We start from the raw sequence: 23512 nt of genomic DNA on the forward strand, positions 1-23512 counted from the left end.
TGCCAAACATTAGGGTTTGTTTTATTGCATGACGTTTGCATAAGAAAAAATATTGAAAACTGTAAGGCATCATGCAATCATCAATAAGCTAATTATTAACTGTACACTTAAGATAGGTGGGCATATAATCTAAAATTTAAAAACTAGTTCCAAAATAGTACATAAAAATTTAACATGATGAGCTTTTAAATATGGTTTACATTTGTAATTTCACGTTGTTAAAAAGTGCTTCAAATGTACTGCTGGAAAGTTGTTCTTTACAAATGGCGCTGGGGGTAATGTCAGATTATAAACTGTAAAAACTAATTATTTTTATGGAATTAGAAAGCTAACATTGTGATATTCAAACTTACATTGAATTAGTTTTAAATCTGCACTCAAATTAAGTTGATATAATATAATATTAATCTAAAAAACATCTGTTTTCTAACCAACAAAAGTCTATTGAATTCAAGTTATGCATGTTGAGTGATCAAATCTCTGAGTAGGCCTGAATGGTGAGACCTGGAACTGATGCAGGTTGTTGTTAATCAATGTACTGTGCCATCCAGCGGAAACCTTCGCCGTAACCTTGCCTTTTCAGCACGCTGCACATGAAAACTTCTAAGGGTCGGGCATTCAGTTCTTTCAGTGATACGCTGCCCTAGAAGGGAAGACAGACATTATGATGGATGACTCCTTTAGGAAATAAAAGCTCCACTTTACAGCAGAATTGCAGCTTATACATCTTAGAACAAAGGGTGACTGTGCTAAGCCATGGGTGTTGGGCATACAAGTCCCCTAGACACACAGGAAACCTCTCTCTTCTCAGTGGGGAAGAGGTGAGCTTGTGAGGCACACAAGAATGAAAATAATCTTTGACTTGAAAAAAAAAATGACCCAACCTGGCTTCGCTAATATTAAAGACAAACATTTTCTGAGTACGTTTATGACTAAACAAGGCCATCTCCTAAAAATGGGGAGTTGACTTACTGAAAAGAAGACACAGAAAACAGACCAAAGTCTACCCTAACATAGGAGTCTCCTTCCAAAGACTATAGTATGTCTCTACTCTGAAAGAATAAATATAACCAAGGAAATCTTGTGAACTCAGATTTTCCAATACTAAGGTCCCTCCCCCAAATAAATACTAGTAGAAATGCATGCAAAAATAATGTGTCTTGAAGCTTATTATAAAGTATTATGTTTACAAAATCCCCCAAACACTCCTGTGTTCAACTTTACATTTTATTTTTATCTCTGATGAACTCAGGGCCTAAATACACGACCAGAATGCTTAAACGTTCAAGTACATTCTTTAGTGGCTAATTCTGAAAATCTATGATGAATAAAACTCTGGAAGCTTTAATTTAGTTTCCCATAAGCATGAGCTTTGATATGTTTATCACCAAGAAAAGGTTTCATTCAGTGGTAGAAATATAACCCATGAGGACATTAAAAAAGACCGAAATGTAGAAAGGACAGTTTTTAAGGGAAAAAAAAAAATTTAAAAAGACATTTGGTTGTACACTTGAAACTAATGTTACAGGTCAATTATACCCGACAACAACAACAAAAAGGCAGACCACCAGTTGGGCTAATAATAACCATGATTACTATTAGCACTAGTATTGGAATACGGTATTTCAGAAGATAAAAATAAATAAAACATTAAATTAAAAGACACTTATACTGTCAAATGAAATAGTCACACTTGTCCAAAAAAATTATTTTATTTACCTTTCCTGTTGTCTGACCATATAAACCAAACATCTCTCGCAACCTCTCTTCACTGATGGCTTCAGGTCTGTCAATCTTATTCCCAAGAATCAATATAGGCACATTAGCAATGGTTTCATCTGTCATCAGTGACTGAAATAAAACAAAAAATGAAAGACAAGATGTTGATATGAAACCATCTAAAAGGCTCATTATGACAAGACCCCAAATGAGTATCAAAGACTCATACTCTATCATAATCATGTCAGTTTTGCAAACTATCTTTGGCAAACTTTTCCCACATTTGAGTGAGCTCAGAGGCGACTGGCTGGCTCAGTCAGTAGAGCATGTGACTCTTGATCTCGGGATTTTGAGTTCGAGCCACACCTTGGGTGTGGAAATTACTTAAAAAAAAATAAAATCTTAAAAAATAAAAAATAAAAATAAAGTGAGCTCAATGAAACCATTAGCTCAATTCTTCTGTTTCCCTAAAGTTCCTTCTGTAAATGCTCAACTCTACTCACTCTGAATCACTAAGGTACTAAAATGAACACCTTGAAGGTGGGCAGAACTGGTTTCAATTCTAGTTCTGCTGCTTATGAATTGTGAGATCTTGGATAAATAAGCCTCATTGAAGTTCAAAGAGAATTTAGAATAGTAGCACCTACCTTATGGAGTTGATTTGAGAATTAAATGAGTTAATATACACGTGCCTGGCACAAAGTAAGTAGTCAGGAATTCCCTGACCCTGTTCCATGACCACAGAACCTACCTGGACTTTTCCACATGAACAATTATTTACTTGCCTGCTATAGGAAGATACATGGTCAGGTCAAATCATACAATTTCTTTCTCTGTGGTCCCAGATCTAGCCCTGGCCCTCCCTGCTGTTCTGAATCACTTTACAAAGCAGCTGTCCTGGGAGAGGAGAGAAGTGGCTACACGTGACCTGCTCACTCCTGGAAGTGGTAACAAAGATAGTATGTTATACCATTTCCAGGTTCCAGACAACTCCCGAAGAAAATGGCATCCTAGGATGATCAGGGACTCAAGACCAAACCACTCCAGGTATGTTGCAGACATGAAATAAAATACAAGGCACGCTGCACAGAGTGAGCTTAGGTCTTCGGGAAGAAAGTCTGTGTTAGCACTTCCTCCATAGCTACAATTATTCTAAGCTACTGTCTCTGCATTCCTAGCAGAATAATCACTGAGCTCCACAAACTGCCAGGAGTTATATCAGAGGCTGCACAAAAGCTGCACTCTGATACTTAGATCTCCAACCTATTTCCTCAAGCTTACCAGAATGATTCAACTATGTTTAGTTTTAGTTAACTTACATCAAGTTCTTCTTTTGATTCTAACAGCCTTTCATGGTCTGCACAATCCACCAGAAATACAATGCCATTGATAGCAGGAAGGTAGTTTTTCCACACTCTTCGAGCTAACAAAAACAATCAGGAGTTAGATTTTATTTGCTGGTCAAACCTAGCAGATGGTTTGATGGAAGAGTCCAACAAGATTTCAAGTGTAATTATCCCTTAGATGCTACTACTTCACTCAAGTTAATCTTTAACCTGGTGTTGCTAAATCTTTCCAGAAGAACAAGAAAGGCTTTCCTTGATGTGAGCAAGTCAAATACTTCACTCTGTCCCAATTTTCCCATGTTAGAAGTGGAATTAATATTTGCTACCAATGGACAATGATGCACATTAAGTTCATTGGATGACTGCTATTTTTTATATGCGGTATTCATTTTTTGACATTTCTAGTTTATCAGTTTTTTTTGGCCACTGATAAATTTGTAGTCAGTGACAGAAGGAAGTCAGTACTGGGTACAGATTTGTTAAAACAAAAGCTAACTGTGTAACAGAAATTAACTAAAGTCAACGAAACCATTCAGGTAATATTTTCCATGACGGTTTTTAAAGGAAAGTTTTAGGGGTGCCTTATGGGTAAGCAACTTTTTTCTGACTTCAGTTTTATGACATATCTTAAAAACAATACAGACATTAAGTCTCAGACAAACTCCCTTAGGTTCCAATTTTCTCTAACCATTATATTCTGGAAAGTACTTCATATATATTTCAAACAATTATTATGTCTCCAAATGTGCATTCACTAGCCACAACCTCTTAAAATCTTTTCAACTGTTTGTCATAAGAGGTTTTTACAATGCCCACAAACTTTGTAATATTCATTATTTATGAATTACCATGTGCTGGGTACTGCCATGTCTTTTGAGGGACATAAAAAACGGATTCTAGTTCCAGAAAATTTAGTAGAAGAGACAACACAGTCTTTTCCAAACTTGCAGACGTTTACACAGATGCACTAAACACCACAGAAGTACAGTTGAGAGCACTCATAGGTGAGAGTGGCTTCTCAGGGGCAGTAGCCACAATTACACTGGGCCCTGAAGGTGGGTTACTCATGTGCAGATGGGGGTGGCATGAATTAAAAACACAAAGGTGGGAGAACACCAAGGGGTTTGGTTTGGTTAGAGTACAGAGAATAGGAAAGGGAACAGTGGAAAATAAAGACAAAAAATAAAGTGGGATCAGATTGCAGAGATCCTCAATGCCAGGTCAAGGAGTTTGGTTTTATTTGTAGGTCAGCCATTGCAAGTTTTTAATGCATAGCAGTAACATCATCATAATGTAATTGTGACCATCAGTGAGATATGGATTGGAACAGAGAACAGAACCTCAATTTTGCTTACACACTTTACACCAAAAGCAATTCAGATTTAAATTGACCAGGGGTATCATAAAAATCACACTTTGCTTTAAAGCTTATCTGGGGATAATAATTTTTAAATTTTAAGTCTACTCTGGCCTTTCTTGACTAGAATGAGATTTCATGCACAGGAAAATAATGGCTACATTTTTATTATGTTAAAATAAAATAAAGCTATTTATAAGAGTCATAGAATCTTACCTTGAACATGTCCACCCAGATCAAAAGTTGTAAAGGTCATGCCAGCAATGGTTAGTTCTTCTGAAGCTAAATAATAATACAAAATATTGTTACAAGAAAATCAGATTCCATTCATGGTATATATTGCTACTTTGGTTTATTTTAACTGCAAATAAGCTCAAATCAAACATTTAGGAATTGATAAAGAATTTGTTGGGGCGCCTTGGTGGCTCAGTCAGTTAAATGTCTCGATTTCAGCTCAGGTCATGGTCTCACGGTTTGTGGCTTGAGCCCCACATTAGGCTCTGTGCTGAGCCTGCTTGGGATTTCTCTCTCCCAGCCTTTCTCTGTTCCTCCTCAACTTGTATTCTCTTTATCTCTCTCAAAATAAACATTAAAAAAAAAAAAGAATTTGTTGTAATTAGATATACTCCAATTTATATTGACAGTTTAATACAAGTAATGGTAATAATCTAGTATTCACTACCCACCACAAATCCAACACTTTTGTTTTTTCCTTCTCTATTTTTCCTGGTGAAAATATTAACTATTCAGATAATTATTTGCTGTGAATTCAAGTAACTGTTTCAACCTAATAATTTTTCCTGTAATTCATTTTAGATGCTACCAGGGAAATAATTTTCCCTTGTAGCTCTCATATTATGCAAGTTACAGTCTTTAATGATAAACACAACTTTAATAAACATTCTCACCATTATTTCTTCAAACTGTTTTCTGTTCTCTCCCTTCTTCTGGGACTTCAAGTGTAAGTTTGCTAGACTGCTTGGTATTGTCCCACAAGTCACTGAGTGTTCATTTTCTTTTCATTTTTCTCTCTGTGCTTCATTTTACATAGTTTGTTTTGTGTTGACTTAAGTTCACAAGTCTTTCCTTCTGCAGTACTGGCACTAATTTACTATTAGCCTTGTCTAGTAAAAATTTCATTTCAGGTATTAAGTTTTCATTTCTACAAGTTCCACTTGGTTCTGTCTTATATCTTCCATTTCTTTCCTCATTCTGTTCACATTTTCCTTAAATCCTTAAGCACATTCTTTGCAGCTGTTTCAACATCCTTACCTGTTAATTCCATCATCTTAGTCACTTCTGGGTCTGTCTCTACTGATTAATTTTTCTCTTGGTTGTGGATCTCACTTTCCTACTTCTTTGCATGTCTAGCAATTTTTTATTGGATGCTAGACATTGTTGTATTTTTTTGAAGCAATGTGAACTTTATTCTGGCAGGAAAACTGCTTGCAGATCACTTTTTAAGTTTTGTTAGGTTAAAGTAGTCTTTACTTTACAGCTACTTCAGCCCCATTACTAAGGTATGATTCTTCTGAAGTCTCTTTTGGAATGCCCTGTGTATTCAACCAGGTTTCTGCCTTCTGGCTGGTGGGAACATGAGTGATTCCTGGCCCCATATGAGCTCTGAGAATTATTTGGTTAACAGCCCTGCTACAGTTATTCTTTCTCCAGAAATTTTTCTGTGACTGGCCATGAGGAGTTTTACCCTGTGCACACAGATTGGTATTTAGCCACAAACATTGCTGGAGTTCTTTCTCTGCAGAGCTCCTTCCTCTGGTACTATGCCAAGCAAATTCTCATCACCTCAGCATCCCCATATTCTGGTCTCTGTCTCAACTCAGCAAGACTACTGTGTTTTGTTTGGGTTTCCTCTCCCTGCACCATGGTCTGAAAAGGATCTCTGTGATAAAGCTTGGATACAGAAAGGTTTTCCATCTCTCAGGAACCATAGTCCTCTGCTAGATATTGTCCAGTTCTGAAAACACTTGTATATATTTTTGTCCAGTTTTCTAGCTGCTTACAGTGGGAGGGTAATGCCAGACACTCTTACTCCATCAGAACCAAAAGCAGAAGTCCCTACGATCATAATGAAAGGCTCAGTGTAATTTTAACTCTTCATTACACCTGCTGAAGCCCCAGGGTACTTTCTTGTTAAAAAAGTATTTATGTAGACTCCTAAGTGAATGAATAATCAATACAGTTTGTGTTCAAAGTGTGTTTCTTTCCACAAGGAAAATATAATGCTTGGATGTAGCTGGGAAATCACCTTTATGGTTACAATCCTTAATAGACTCTCTACTTTATAAAAAGTCCCAGTTTAATTAAGACACAGAAAACTCTTAATATCCCAGGAAGTCTTCCCCTTCCCAGTCAATGTCCACTCCCAGAAGCAATAATTCCAGCACCACAGGTTTGTTGTGCCTATTCTACAATTTCATATAAATGATACCATAACGTATGTAACTTTTTGTGACCAGTTTCTTCCATGCAGAATATGCACCATATGTAACAGTTTATTCCTCTTTCTTATTGAATAGAATTTCACTGTTTATCCTTTTTTTTTCTTTTTTTTTTTCTTTTTATGGCTATTTGAGCTGTTGGGGGCAGTTGGGGGATATTACAAATAATGCTGGCATAAACACTGTTGTACAAAGACTTTGGTAAAAATATGTTTTCATTTCTCCTTGATACACACTTAGCAATGGAACTGTCAGATCATAGGGTAGATACATGTTACCTTTTCACATATGCTTTTGATTAATGCAAAATGTAAGATAAAATGAATGTGAGCTGTAGGAAAGTTGAGATGGCAACTATTTTGTGCCACTGCTTCTAGTCCTGGTACTTAGAATAATGTGTGACATAAAGTAGGTACTCAAATATTTGTTGAATAAATGAGAGCAATATCAAAAAATTTAAAAATGGGGGCACCTGGCTGGTTCAGTCAGTAGAGCGTACACTGTATGTCTGAGCCCCACATTGGGTATAGAGATAACTTAAAAATAAGATCTTAGCCCCACTCTTTTCCCAATATAACAACATTTTATGAAGTTTTCCTTTTCCAACTTCACTATCAATTTCATCGATAAAATGGTACTTTTTGTCATTGTTCTCTGTCCTTGTTCTCTGAATATTTACTGAATTAAATAACTATCATATTATCCACTTTTTGGCCCTGTTCTCAATTCTATTCTCATTTTTATTAAAAAATTTTTTAACATTTATTCATTTTTGAGAGACAAAGCATGAGTGGGGGAGGGGCAGAGAGAGAGGTAGACACAAAATCTGAAGCAGGCTCCAGGCTCCAAGGTGTCAGCATAGAGCCTGATGTGAGTCTTGAACTCACAAACTCTGAGATCATGACCTGAGCCAAAGTTGGACGCTTAACTGACTGAGCCACATAGGCATCCCTTTTATTTTTATTTTTTTAAGTATATTTATTTTGATAGTGAGTGAGTCAAAGTGAGCAGGGAGAGGCAGTGAGAGAGGGAGAGAGAGAGAATCCCAAGCAGGCTCCACACGGAGAGTGCAGAGCCCAGTGCAGGGCTTGATCTCATGAAATGTGAGATCATGACCTGAGCTAAAACCAAGAGTTGGACTATTAACCAACTGAGCCACCCAGCCACTCAAAAAAACTATTAAAATTCATTTTACTCTATGTCGACTTGATTCATAGACTTTTCAACAGTAAAAGCAAGGTCACAGATATTTATAAGGCATATGTTCTAATAATTTTGTCACTTTAATGTTTACTTTATATAAAGGATAGTATGTATTATATAAAGGATGGTATGTATTAAGTGATTTACAGAATCATTGTTAATGTCTTTCAGGGTAGTCTGTCTTAAAGAAACCACAGTAAATTATTTTTTTAAACTGTTTTAAAACTTTGTATAAATGTATCAATATGTGCCCTGTTTTTTGGAATAATTCTATGGTCTTTATATTAGATACTGTTGAGGTTTCTCAGATTAGAAAAATAACTGGTTAATAAGTTGAGAGTAACTAACAAAGTATAATATGACTATAATCTGTCCACACTGAAAAAGGATTAAAATAGTAGTTTTAAAATGTGAAAGAAATTAGGTTATCTAGACAAGGTAATGGTGGGGGCGCCTGGGTGACTCAGTCAGTTAAGTGTCTGACTCTTAATCTCACGGTCCTCAGTTCAAGCCCCATGCTGGGCTCTGCAATGGGCATGAAGCCTACTCAAAATAAATAAATAAACAAGGTAATGGTGACTATTTATAGCCTAAGCAGTATCTGGTTGGATAGACCTCAATCATGTTATAATCCCCGAGAAAGTAACCTTAATTCCTCTATTTGGAGAAGGGTGTACAAACTGATAAGAAGATAGGAGTATTATTTCAAGATCTAAATATACACCCTGGGAGTGGGTCAGCTATTATTTACTGTATTATTTTAATAGGTCAAATCACCTGATCACAATTATCCACCAAAACCCAAAAAACTTTTGGTTAGTGCCTATGAATTATTATCACTTAATAAAGTAGTTTGTTGCATGGGGGAATATACTTACTGGGATGTAACGTCGGGACATGCTGTCCAAGTCTGTCATCTTTTAGCATGTGTAGCAATGTTGTTTTTCCTGCATTATCCAATCCAAGAAATACCAATTTACCAGTTTTCTTATATAATCCTGCAGAGTAATAAGACCTATGATTAGTCAAAGTGCTATCTGACAGATTATTCAAGTAAAATGACTTCAAATAAAAGTATAATATAAATATAATTATTTACAGTTTAGTTATTTGGATACTTTCCCTAATTACTCTAGATGTTTTATAAAGAAACACCTATTAACCTTTTGAACTTGTAAGATTTTATAAATTTGCTTGAATAAAGTTGGATTTCTAGTCTAATTTCAGTTTTGAAGAGCTATTTTAAATCTATCATGATTTGCAAATTCAGATCATTTTAAACCTAAACTTTGTCCCAATCAATGAATGTGTATTATCCAAACTTATCTGCAGTGCCAAAATGCTGATTCCCTTGACAATTTAGGAATAAATATCTATGTCCACTACTAGAGAAACAAAAAATGCTTGAGATCATGTACTTATGAAACGAGACAAAAAGGGAAATTAAAGAGATATCCATGGATGAAAATAAATTAAGTAGTTTTGACAATAAAAATCATAGTGAGTTCTTGCAATAGAAAGTTTAGGTCATTGTCAAATTTCCCTGAGACAATAAGGTTGAACTATTCATAGGATTGCATAAAACTAAAGCAACAACAAAAAAAAAAACCAAGCACATAATTTTTTAAATGTATCAACCAAGTACTGATAGATGAAGTAATAGAAAAAAGAGGGCATTGACCAGTTTATAGATTGGCATTTGTTGAGAAATTCCATATTGAGTTTTTTTTTCTAAAGGCTTTTTTTCAGTTTTAGGTTCACATCAAAACTGACAGGATGGTACAGAGATTTCCAATATACTCCCTGTCCCCACACATATATATAGCCTCTCCTATTATTAACATCACTCACGAAAATGTTACATTTTTAACCAACAGTGAACCTACATTGATCGATCATAGTCACCCAGAGTTTCCTTAGGGCTTACTCTTAGTAGAGTATATTCTGTATTTTGACAAACATATAAGGACATATATCCATGATTATAATATACAAAGTATTTTCACTGCCCTAAAAATCCTATATGCTCTGCCTATTCATCCACCCTACCCGCCCTGCCCAGCAACCATTGATCTTTTTATTCTCTGTATTTTTGCCTTTCCAGAATGTCATATAGTTGCATATGACACATAATTGTAATCATACAGTCAATTGAGATTGACGACTTTCAGTTAGTAATATGCATTTAAAGTTCCTCCATGTCTTTTCATGCCTTGATAGATCATTTCTTTGAGCTTAGTAGTATTCCATTAAGCAAAATTCCGCAGTGCTTAGTAGTATTCCATTATCTGGATAAACCAGTTTATTTATCCATTCATCTACTGAAGGATATTTTGGTTCCTTCTAAGTTTTGGCAATTATAAATGAAGCTGCTATAAAATCTTTGTGCAGGTTCGTATGTGGCCCTAAGTTTTCAGCTCCTTTGGGTAAATGTCAAGGAGCACAAGTGTTGGATTGTATGGTAAGAGTATGTCTAGGTTTGTAAGAAACCACCAAATTGTCCTCCAAAGTGGCTGTACCATTTTGCATTCCAAGCAGTGAATGAAAGTTCTTGCTGCTCCACATCCTCACCAGCATTTGGTGTTGTCATTGTCCAGATTTTGGACACTCTTATAGGTATGTAGCAATAATGAATTTTATTTTCCATATTTAATTGTCTAACACCTATGGAATTACATGAGGACAGGGGACATAGTAGCAACTCAAAAATATGTTTACTCAATCAAAAAAATGAACTTTTGAAGACATTAGGCAATGCTAATTCAGGTTACTCATTTTTTAATAAGTCCACGCCAAAATAATACCTAACTCTTTCTCCACATTGATGCTTAAAAAGTAAATTGTTTGAAGTCCTAATGTTTTGATCGCTCAGTGCCCAACAGTTCTGATCCTAAGGGGAAGATTGTCTTCCATATTTATTTGAGCTGAGATACTATATTTCTCATTTAATCATGTACTGTGACTAATAATTTTTTAAACACTTCTATTTCTTAAAACGTTTCTACACAGGTGGTTTCTAATCAGTGCAATCACAATCTTTCCTACCTTTTAAGTAGTAACAGTGCACTGGGTAAGAATCCAAAAGGGAACACCTAGGACATTTAAACTTTAATCTTGAAAGTGGATTGGACTAAATCCTTATTTTGTGATAAGCACTGTTAAGCATTATACATTACTTCATTTAATCTTCAAAATAACTCTTTGAAGTACACATTATTCTCTTTCTTACAGAGGGGAACAAAGGCTCAAAGTTAACTTGCTCAAATGCTGAGGTCAGATCTGAGATAGAACCCATCTTTGATGCAAAAGCTTTGGTTCATTTCCATTTCTCTACACTACCTCCTACTGTTAGCCCCATTAACCTCTTGCTCCTGCTTATGAGTCAATCTATTTTGCCTTTACAATGTAGTTCCGCATTAAATCATTTTTCTATCAACTGAGACATAGATACTTGTCACAACCCAGGTTATCCCAGTATAATGAAGTTGAAAACATTTATTTCTGACCCAGTTTTTGTACATATGTAACAAAATATTTCAGTCTGATAAAAATATGTAAGAATTCTTGAGGAGGTAGTATGGAAAGATCTGATATTTGACCTGTAGTAGAGTGACAGTATAAGATAATGTGAGGGATTTTATTTTAAAAAGGACAAAAAAGGAGCACCTGGGTGGTTTAGTCAGTTAAGTGACCGACTCTTGATTTTGGCTCAGGTCATGGTCTCATGGTTTGTGAGTTTGAGCCCCACATTGAGCTCTGTGCTGACAGTGAGAAGCCTGCTTGGGATCCTCTCTCTCCCCCTCTCTCTGCTTCTCCCCGACTCATGCTCTCTTTCTCTCTCAAAAGTAAATAAATAAAAATTAAAAAAAAAAGAAAACTGGTTTTTAAAAATTTGCAAATATTGAGGTCCATATAAGAAATAAAAAGACTGATAAAATTTGATCTTAAATTTTTATCCTTTTAATATATAGTATCAAACAAGATGTGTATTTTCCAAACAAAATTTATTTCCTTGGTTAAGATTATGTTTGTGGAAGAAAAAATATTTATATAGGAGATAACAATTCATAAGTACAGTTGTGGCCAGTTAGGAGTTACGTTGACAACTCTGTAATTACATGAAATGCTTCTCTTTGTGCCAGTTCAAGATGATGATTACATGGAGACTAAACTTAGGGTAAGATTTGAAAACAGGAGATCAGAACATCTTCATTAATTACTACAATAATAAAGTTGTATACATGGTAACATAAAAGTCAATCAAAAGCTTTTTTCACTGGAAAACGTGAGAAGTTAAGAATGTCAGTAAGAGAATGAGATGCTATGATTTTTCCTCTTTAATATCTATAAAGAGAGGAAAATCACTAGTCAGAATTGCTGGGTATACAAGTCTCATTTAGCAGATTTTATGCTGCCATTTACAAGGCACTTGATGGAACATAAATTTATAACAAAAATAATGCAGTGAGTTTCTGTGAGGATTAAATGAGATAAAGTATCTAAAGCACTCAGAAACTTTTTAGGTAAACTGGCTAATCACAGGTAGCTACTCCTGTAAATAATATACCTATCAACAACCTTAAAAGAGGTAGGAATTACTGTTAATTTACAGATAAGGAGACTAAGGCTAAGGTAAAGAAAGTAATTTGCCCAAGATTACATAATTTATAAGAGATATACAATGAGTAATTTGAACACATTTGTATGATTTCAAATTTCACATTCACAACTAGTGGATTATACATAAAGAGGCTCTAGACAAATAAGCACTTTTATTTAAGTAGGATTAAATGGGATAACAATAGAGAACAAAGGGCCAACATTACCTAAAAACTGTAGCACACTGCTGAAACCACTGTAAATCCAGTCAAATATGAAGGACATATCCAAATCCTTATAGAGTCTGGAAAAGAAAGTGTTTTGAATTCAGTAGTTGACATTAAACACCAACAACATTAAACATGAACTCTGAGTAAACAATCCTATAACAACCTTCCTATAAAGAGTTTAACCATTCTTTTTTGTTGTTGTTTATTTATTTTTGAGAAAGAGAGTGCACAGTAGGTGAAAGGCAGAGAGAGGGAGATAGAAGATCCAAAACGGGCTCATGCAGACAGCGGAGAGCCCGATGTGGGGCTCGAACTCACAGAACCGCAAGATAATGACCTGAGCCGAAGTTGGAGGCTCAAGTGACTGAGCCACCCAGGTGCTCCCCCCCTTTTTTTAATGTTTATTTGAGAGAGAGTATGTAAGAGTGAACGCACAAGTGGGGAAGGGGCAGAGAAAGAGGGGGACAGAGGATCTGAAGCGAGCTCTGTGCTGACAGCAGAGAGCCTAATGCAGGGCTCAAACTCACTAACCGTAATCTGAGCCAAAGTTAGACACTTATCTGACGGAGCCACCCAGGTGCCCCAAGAGTTAGCTATTCTTATCCAAGGTGATCTAATCAGATACCTACTGATGCATAAAACACAAAATGCTATTAAATACAAACTAGTGGGGCTCAGTTGGTAGAACATGCGACTCTTGATCTCGGGGTTATGAGTTCAAGCCCCATACTGGGTGTAGAGCTTACTTTAAAAAGAAAGGGGAAAAAAGGCCTCTATTTTTAAAAAACAACAAAAAAATTTTTTAATTAAAATAGAAATATGAACTAGAGACCATTCTTTACCAACCACAGTGGCAAACCTGAAAATGAACTGTAATAGCTGGAACTAGAAAAGATGTGGTAAAAGATGCAGTTAGTGGCAGTATAAATTGTTACAAATCTTTTTAACGACTAATTTGGCAGTAATCTGTATGTTATACCATTCTTGTTAGACCCAAGAATTCTACTTTTAGAAAATGTCCTAAATATAGACAATCTTTATGTATCAAGATGTGCATCAAAGTGTTATGTAAGAAAATTTTTGGAAATAATCTATATTCAAGAGTAAGTTAAGGTATATATGGCCTATGAAATACTTACCAAAACCTTGGAGTGGAGGAAGAAAAAGCAAGGAGAAAGAGAGGAAAGGAAATTTATGATAATGAAGTAAGTTTTCAAGTCTGATTATACCTATGTGGAGTAAAACCCCCTTTTCCATTACTTTTGGTCTTTTGTAGCAAATGATATCAGGTGGTCGATTTCTGGGCTTGTAATCTTAGTGCATTTTTCAAATTTTAATCGTATTACCGAATGTTAAAAAACATTTTTTTAAATCACAGTAGAAAATACAGAGTATAGTTCAATTTAGAATTTCTTTGACATGTTCTTGGTAACTAATAAAGTTAATATGGAAAGAAGAGGGGGAAAAAAACCTCTTGAGAAATGAAAGAGTATACAAAAGTATACTTTCAGATCAACAAAGTTCATTTTCTAGAGGTAAACAAAATCCAGGCCCAAAATTTGGGCCAAGTCCGAACAATTTGAAGGATTCTGCTATTTTTGACGTTCTTTAGACAAAGTGTGACACACAGCACTGCTTTCTTTAACCACCTCTCAGTCCAGTGGGCTGCCAACTGTGACCCAGACGGGCCCACCAAACTCAGAATTCCTTGAGGATAAGGTGTTTAAGAGATTACATTGCCTTGAGAGTGAGAGTCAACCTACCTCCAGTTTATAGGTGGCCTACCAGTATTTACTAGGGGATTCCCTGGATCCAGGCAATAGCCTCTCCTCTCTTTCAGTTCCTTACTTGAACTAGCAAGAGAAGAATTTTGCTCTTGAAACCAGTCCATTCCTGACTGAGAGTGACTCACAAATAACGAAGTTTCATGTGTCAGTATCACAAGAATAAAAACTAGAAGAGCAACTTATATATACACACAAGAATCCATTGTTACAAGTTCTTATTTTACTGAAGCTGAAAATTACATCTTGTTCTATTATTATTCTAGGTTATGCAGAAATTGAAACTTGTAGTCACAAAAAATATATACAAGTGGTTTATCTTTTCTGAAGATTTTTAAGTAAGATATATCATAATTTTCACTGTAAAGAATCAAAGCAATGGTTTACTGAGATATTTTAATTCAATAATGATTACTAAATTCATATTATGTCCAAGGCCCTGAGCTAGGCACCATAGGGGATACAAATACTAATGATAAATATGGCTTCTTCTCTTGAAAAGGTTATAGTCTAGAGAGGTAGGTTAGCTATACAAATGTAATTTAACTGAAAAAAGTTAAAACTGAATAGGATATTACCTAGGATGGTAACAACTTACCCTATAGAATTTCAAGACTTATATAAACACAAAGAAAAAAAATGCCCATATTGTAAATCATAAGCTATGAGGGGATTAATGATCATAACAACATAAAATCAGAATAAAAATAAGCAATACAACAGGAAAGGGTATGGTACCCTCACAAATATACTTTGTATTCTGTATAAGAAAAGAGAAAACCAGTCTTCCTTGCACACTTCTACAACGGCCACAAGTTGTAGGTAAGTAAAGGTTTCTTGGGTGATGTTCAGCCTGAATCTTGAAGATTAAATAAGAGTTTGCTAAGTGGTTATGAGGGCTATACTATGTGCAGTGGTGTGAAACTAAGTGGGAACAGCAAAAAGTTAGGTACTGTGAGATGATGTGACTGGTTAGGGGGCCACAAACTGAGTCACTCAACAGATGCTAACAAGGGAGGCAGGAGTCAGAATGAGAAAGAAATATGAGACTAAATTTAGGCATTTGGTCTTCCATGTTTGCTACTATAACATACGGACATAAGAAACAATACTTACTCGGTCTTTCAATTTAATAAAGCAAAGCAAACAAAAAATAGCAGTTATCCCTATGAGCACTATGATTTGTCAAGAGGTTAAAAACAGAAGCTATGGAGCCAGGACTTTACCACTTACCATTTACCTTAGCCAAGTTACTTGAATATCCTTACCTGTAAAATGGGGGTAATACTAGCTATCTGAGATGGTTGTGAAGATTAAATCAATTACTACACACAAAGTATATAGCACAGAGTTAAGCATTCAATGTTAGCTGCTGTTACTATTATTTCTTCTACTTATATGACCTAACATACCGGGCACTTTATGTGACCACTAAGCACCCCAACAACCTTTCAAAATAAATACTGTTTGTTTTTAAATGCCTACTTACTTTTGGGGGAGAGAGAGCAAGTGAGCAGGGGAAGGGCAGAAAGAGAAGGAGACACAGAATCCAAAGCAGGCTCCAGGCTCTGAGCTGTCAGCACAGAACCCAATCCGGGGCTCGAACTCACAAACTATGAGATCATGACCTGAGCTGACGTCTGACACTTAACCAACTGAACCACCCAGGCGCCCCAATACTGGTTTTTTTTTTTTTTTAAGCTCTGTGCCCAGCGTGGGGCTTGAACTCAACCCTGAGATCAAGAGTCACATGCCCTACCAAAGTGAGCCAGCCAGGCATCCCAGAATAAATACATTATTGTCCCCACTTTACAGAAGAAGAAACTGAAGTTGCAATAGCTAAAACTCAAGTCTTAATGATTGGCACATCTAAGTACCAAACCTGGGTCTTACTGACTTCCAGGTCCACGCCCTTTCTCCTACATTGCAGTAGCTTTGTAACAAAATTTTAAAGGTTTATATTTGTTTAAATGATTATGTACCATTTTTTGAATCACTCTACCTTACGACTCTGACATGTAATTCCTCTCTCTCCCTCTCATCCCCCATCCAGTTGCTTATTTCCCAGCTCTATCAATTTCTGTAGTCTCAGCATTCTTTTGATTCCTACAGGAGCTACTTTGTGATGAACCTTAAATCACATTCCCGAACTACCATCTTAACCTCATATTTTGTCTGTACCAATCTGTACATGCCCTCCAGAGTGGCTTTATGAAAATGTCATCTTAGACTTGACTTGTTGCATAGTCAGGGTGACTATAACTCCTCGTTTGCTGGGGACAGTCTCAGCAAAGTTATCTCGGTATAATTATCTATAGTGTGTCCTTTCATTCTCAAAAGCATCCTGATGAGGTGTGAAATTTATATGGTCACCCTATACCTGTGGATAGAGAGCCATTGGAGGTCTGTGAGATGAAAAATGATTCAAACTCCTAGTCCAGTATTCCAGAACTTCGACTATAAACCTTCTGGCCACCTTTACAAGCTTAATACATATCCTCCATTTATAGCTTTCCCTGAACCAAAGTAAACCACTTCCCACTCACTGCTGGTGACCTGAACTTAATCATCTTAAAACTTCTGCTCATTCTCCTTCCCAACATCAGAATTTCCCCCACCAGCTCTGCCTAAAGATCTCCTGCCTTAAGCATGAGCCAAATGCTACAGAAGAAATGAGTTTTCACTTGAGATGGACTTTAAGGGACAGATGGGGGTGGAAGAACTGACAGAACCCAGTAAGGGGAGAAGAATTAGAAGAGGTGATGGCACAAGTGGAAAGAAGTTAGCCCCAAGAAGTCCAGCTGCAGAGATGTCACAGCTTGCTTTGTGGCAAGGAGACAAATGCTGAGAGCATGAGGAGCCTGCATGGAACAAAAACACAGGAGAGCCTGTGGCCAGTACTTAAAGCACCAGAGCTGGTCTCTAGAGTCATGACCTGTGTGACAAGTTCCTTCTGCAAAATCTCTGAGTGTTGTAAAGATCAAATGAGATAAAATACACAAAATAAGTACTTAATACCTGGTTGCTGTTATTACTGAGAGGCAAATTGGATAGAGGGTCAATAGGTGGAGGGAGTAAGGAAAGATTCCTCTTTCAAAGAGTCTGAAATGGAATGAGGGAAATGGGAGTTTCTTCTTAAGAAGTCTTCTTTCTTCTTAAGCCTTAAGGAGGGTAAGGCTCGAGTATGTTGATAAGAAGGAGCTAGCAGAAAGGGAGAAATTAAAGATAAAAGAAAAAGAGAAGGAAGGAATTAACCAAAAGGGGCAAAGTCTCAAGAGGAGCCAGGGATGAGAGTGCATCTCCTCCTCTAAGAGTAGAAGTAAGGAGGGCCAGAAAATGTACACTGGAAGTAGCAGGAATCTGAATCCAAAAGTGAGGAAGTCTGATAGAGAATTTTCTGAGGAGCAGAGTGAGGATTAGAATAGACAGCTACCTACTGTGGGGAAAAGATCAAATTAAAAGACTGCTAACAAGAGCCAAGTGCTTGGCTGGGGCTGAAAAACATTCACAGCACTGCCCATCTGCAGGGATTTCTAATTTTCCCCTCTCCCTGCCACCCTCCCTTCGCAGTGAGTGTCAGCTTTAGAGAACACAGAATGAATAGGGCTTAGAAGTGAAAAAAGACAAGGGGAACTGGAATTTGAGAGTACTAGTGAGAGGCTGAAGTGGTGTGATCAAAAGTTCAGGCTGAGTGGCTAAAGGTATAAAGGCAACTAATATATGGGGATAAAGTAGGGGAGCAAAGGCAGGCTTCTCACAGAAAAGAGAGAATGGGGGAAAATATCTGGTTGAAAAGCAAATGTAGACATAGTCATAGTATGAGACAAGTGAAAGGTGGACCAGAATTATGTCAGCAAAGTGGAGGAGAGCTCAAGGTTCAAAAACTCATGAGGATCAGGTCTGCGTGGTGGTTAAGTTCCAAGGCCTGGCTCTGGCATAGACAGCTGAAAAGCCTGAGCGAAGAACTGAGTGGAAGCTGTGAGAAGCCAGGCTGGAGCTATATGGTCTACAGTCCACAATGACTGCACAATCACCTAGAAGAACGGCTCTAGAGAGCAAGCCTGTGAATCAAGTGACAAAGCCCTCACTGAAGGGGAGCCTGGCTGACTCAGTCCATAGAGCATAGGACTCTTTATCTCGCGGTCCTGAGTTCAAGCCCCACAATGGGTGTAGAGATTACTAAAAAAAAAAAAAAAAGGGGGGGGGCAGCTCACCCAAGATGACTGTTGTGAGGTGAGACCTCTGAGATTGATGGGGGGGGTGGGGGCAGAGGAGAATGAGGTAAACCTTGAGGGAAAAACGATTTTTTCAATAAGGATGGTCCAAATTTGCTATTGTAAAATTTGTCCCTAGAGAAATAATTTAATAACATATATGGGGAAACTCTGCTTTAGAAGATAATGAGATATTTATATTTGCATAAAGTCGTGGGTTTCTAAGAACTTTAAAACAGGCTAAGAGTCAGTCATTTTAAAGTAGAAGTAAAAATGCCCAACTAAGAATACAAGTTATTTAGCCACAGATACCTGAGCCCAGAGAACAGGTTACACAACACCACGAACACACTATTAAGACATGTGAAGAGCAAAGGTCAAGAATAAGGAAACATATACACGTCAGCAGATTTATTTATTGCATGAACAACAAACAGGAAAGAGGCCTGTGCAGATTAGAAAAGTGATCTACTCCAGTAACATAAAAATCAGTACAAAGAGTGTAATGAAGCAGAACCTCAAGGTTACAAATAACTTCTTAAGCCTTGTCCCATTAAACGTATATGGATGATTCCATTTATATGAAACATCCTAAACATGTAAGTTCTCAGAACAGGTTAGTGGTTGTCAGACAGGGGAGGTAAGGGGAAACTGGGAGTGACTGCTAATAGGTACTGGGTTTCTTTTTGGGTGACGAAAATGTTCTGGAATAAAGTGATGGTCACATAACCTTGTGAATATACTAAAAACATTGAATTGCATACTTTAAGAGGATAAATTTTATGGTATGTGAATGGTCTTTCAATAAAGCTAGTTTTTTAAAAATAAAGAATAAAAATGAAAGCTCCTGTAGTCTAAAAAGACAACTATAACACCAGCGTAGGATTATAGAGATAATACATTAATAACTTTGGGAAGCAAAGGATGGTAGAGCTATGGTTAGAGTGAGTACCTATCTTAGAATTTAAAAAATCTGGATTTAATATGCATCTTCTGAAATACTATTATTTCATTCTGGGAAAGCCAATCTTTCTGAGCTCCAGTTTCTTCTTATATATAACAGGAATGCCATCTGCCTCAAAGAGTTTTAAGAATGATTAATTATGATAATGTACCCAAAAAACATTTTGAAAACTACACAATATAAGGTAGTATTAACTCATTCAGACTAAATTAATTGAAATTCAAATCGCAAACTTTTTAAAGATTTTATTTTTTTTAAGTAATCTACACCAGCATGGGGCTCAAACTCACAACCCTGAGATAAACATTTTCTACCAACCGAGCCAGCCAAGTACCCTTTCAAAGTGCAAACTTTGAAAAAGTTTTAATTCATTAATTTTTATTTTTATAAAGTTTATTTTGAGAGAGTGCAAGTGAGCAAGTGCACACTAATGGGAGAAGAGCATAGAGAAAGAAGGAGAGAGAATCCCAAGCAGGCTCTTCCCCACTGTTGGAACTGTCAGTGCAGAGCCCAGTGTGGGGCTCAAACCCACGAACTGGGAGATCATGACCTGAGCCCAAGTTGGGCATTCACTTGACTGAGCCACTCAGGCACCCCAACAGTTTTTTTTTAAGTTTATTTATTTATTGGAGGGGAGGGGGAGCATAGAGGAAGAGGCAGAGAGAATCCCAAGAGGGATCCGCATGGACAGTGTCCCCATGAGAGGCTTGAACTCACTAACTCTGAGATCATGACCTGAGCCAAACCAGGAGTCAGAGGCTCAACTGACTGAGCCTAGGTCCCCAAGTTTTAATATTTTTAATGACTGATTTTAGGTTTTTTTTTAATTTTATTATTTTTTTTAATGTTTTATTTATTTTTGAGACAGGGAGAGACAGAGCATGAACAGGGGAGGGTCAGAGAGAGGAAGACACAGAATCTGAAACAGGCTCCAGGCTCTGAGCTGTCAGCACAGAACCCGACGCGGGGCTCGAACTCACGGACTGCGAGATCATGACCTGAGCCAAAGTCGGTCGTTTAACTGACTGAGCCACCCAGGTGCCCCTGATTTTACTTTAAATATTAACAACAACATCACTGACAGTAACCAGAAAAGGTACTAGAATAATTTCCTCCAATTCTAGGTAAAGATATTTACTAGAAAAAAATTAATCATAAATTTCTACCCAACTCCATCGGGTTTATGATGAAAACATGTACAAATTCTTTAAGATCAGTAAACTATCTGTAAGCTGATTTAGGAATTATGCACCCTTCTCTTTTGAATTCAGATAGTAGCAGAAATATAAAGAAGGCCAAACTCTGCTTGACTATGTTTTAAAGAATTTCAGGGGCGCCTGGGTGGCGCAGTCGGTTAAGCGTCCGACTTCAGCCAGGTCACGATCTCGCGGTCCGTGAGTTCGAGCCCCGCGTCGGGTTCTGTGCTGACAGCTCAGACCTTGGAGCCTGTTTCAGATTCTGTGTCTTCCTCTCTCTCTGCCCCTCCCCCGTTCATGCTCTGTCTCTCTCTGTCCCAAAAATAAATAAAACGTTGAAAAAAAAATTAAAAAAAAAAAAAAGAATTTCAGAAAGGCCCTGTGCATTATTAAGGATGGACAGGAACAATATTGAATGTTTCAAGACAATGTTGCCCTATAAATACTTTCCCCTAAAACTGTTAGATTTTCTTTCCATAGCCTTTAAAGTTTTGAAAACAGTGATATAAATAGAAAACTCAAAAAAATTTAGGATTAAATGCATAGCAATCATAATAATGGAATTAGGCTTTTTCATTCATGTAATCAACAATAAGTATAAACTCAAGTCTCCTTTAGGGAAAAATGACACTCACTGAAAGGTTAAACCTGTATCAAATATGAAAAGGATTTTTTTTTTAAGTGCTAAAAGGGGTAAAGAACACTGTATTACAAATAAAGTTTGTGAGTCTGAGTACTGAACTTGCCTATACTGAATTGAGAAAGTAAAAATTGATACTAGTGACAAATTCAGTCCTTAAAATCCTTTTTTTAAAGAAAGCTCTAGGCCCAACATGGGGCTTGAACTCACCACTCCAAGATCAAGAGTCGCATGCCCCACCGACTGAGCCAGCCAGGCACCCTCTTAAAATACTTTTAACTGAAACTGTTCTAAAAGCTAAATACAAGAAAATTTTTTCAACAGCATTATTTTAAAGGTATTTGCTTAGTAATGTTCTGCAGAGAAATCATTAAAGTATCAGCCAAGTATGCTTAAAGAAAAGGGTGAAGAAATAATGACTCATTACTACAGAATTCTGATTTATAAGTTTCAAATACTGTGGCAGTGATTTTCATTTCTGATAGCCTAGTCTTTTGTCTCAATTCCTGCTTGAAGTGAAAGGAAAGATAGTTAAAGCGTAGTTTTTTTGAAATGCTAATCCTCCTAATTACTAACAATGCTTGTCTAACAGTTCTAAAATAAAAGCAAAACATTCCTTTTCTGCAAACTCAGGAAATGCCAATGAACTATAAGCTTAGTTTTTAAAGTTCAAAGTATTTTGGTGATGAATGTAAATCATTAAAGCAGTATTAGATACACAGTTTGCTTTGACATACCAGCACCACTAATTTTTAACAAATTGTAAATCTTCCTTTATTCCTCATCTGTAAACCAGAGATAATACCATTACCTTCCTTAGTGATTGTTGTGGCTAGCGCCACATTCATAGGAAAGTCAGTAAATGTTTCTTTCTCTTTCATTTGCTTCAAGGCGGCATACTCTTAACCGGTATTTTAACAGTGAACATAGGATATTCTTCAGAGTAGGACACGTGGTAATAGTGAGTTTGATAGATGAATATGCAAATAATATTAGGTTTAATTTATAAAGTTAAAAGTATTCCTTCACCTCGTTTTGCCCAATGTACCAAATACCTTACGTTCCTAATGAGTTTGGTTCTTTCAGCCAAAGAGGTCACGGTTTTAGCTGTTGTCAAAACAAATTTCTAAGTTGGAAAATCTTGGAACAATCTATAAATCATTACAGTTTTCACCCAACTGTGTATCTTTCCCCCCACGCAACTGGGACTTGGACTATGAACAAACGTTAACTTGCACTAGTAAGGAATTTCACTTTGCCCCCACACGAATTGGGAGAACTGAAAACACACGACGTCACAGGGTTTTGAGCTGTCAGTGATCCCTGCAGCCTTCACCTTACCAGATGAGGACACCGAGGCGGAGGGGAAAGAAGGGCTTGCCTACGGCAGAGTCCCCTCGTTCTTTCCTGAAATAACGCACCGTTTGACAGCAGCAGGTGTGCTGTGCAGCGGACCATCAGGGCGGCCCCTGCGGAGCAGCAAAGGAACCTCTCCGCTTCAGTGCCGGCAGATTCCGGAGAGGAAAACAGGCACCCCCTTTCTTGCCTGGCCACAAGCAAGGGCCCTAGTGGGCCCAGGCCCGAAAAGTGCGCTTTCCCCAGGGTCCACAGCGGCCAGCCGCCTATCGGTTCTACCGGGAGAAGAGACCGCCACTCACCTGCTACTAGAGAGATCGCAATTCCTCGCTTGGCGTTGATTCCACACCCTCCTAGTTCGAACTGCAAAGCGCGATGGCTGCCGAGGTCCCAGCTCGCGTCAGGTCCTTCCGGGCCGGGGGGTGTTTCACTCCCGACGGTCCGC

General features: G+C 37.2%; 1 protein-coding gene across 1 annotated transcript; it reads right to left on the reverse strand.

Annotated features, from left to right (window-relative positions):
• SAR1B (secretion associated Ras related GTPase 1B) lies at positions 1–23512 on the reverse strand. Its single transcript, XM_015087622.3, has 7 exons — positions 23370–23512; positions 12911–12987; positions 8963–9082; positions 4639–4704; positions 3039–3142; positions 1720–1851; positions 1–643 (listed from the first exon to the last, which is right to left on the reverse strand). The coding sequence occupies exons 2-7, from the start codon at positions 12966–12968 to the stop codon at positions 527–529; spliced, it is 597 nt and encodes a 198-aa protein (XP_014943108.1). The 5' UTR covers positions 12969–12987; positions 23370–23512; the 3' UTR covers positions 1–526.

The sequence above is a fragment of the Acinonyx jubatus genome, chromosome A1 (assembly GCF_027475565.1).
Source record: "Acinonyx jubatus isolate Ajub_Pintada_27869175 chromosome A1, VMU_Ajub_asm_v1.0, whole genome shotgun sequence".
Taxonomy (NCBI): Eukaryota; Metazoa; Chordata; class Mammalia; order Carnivora; family Felidae; genus Acinonyx; species Acinonyx jubatus.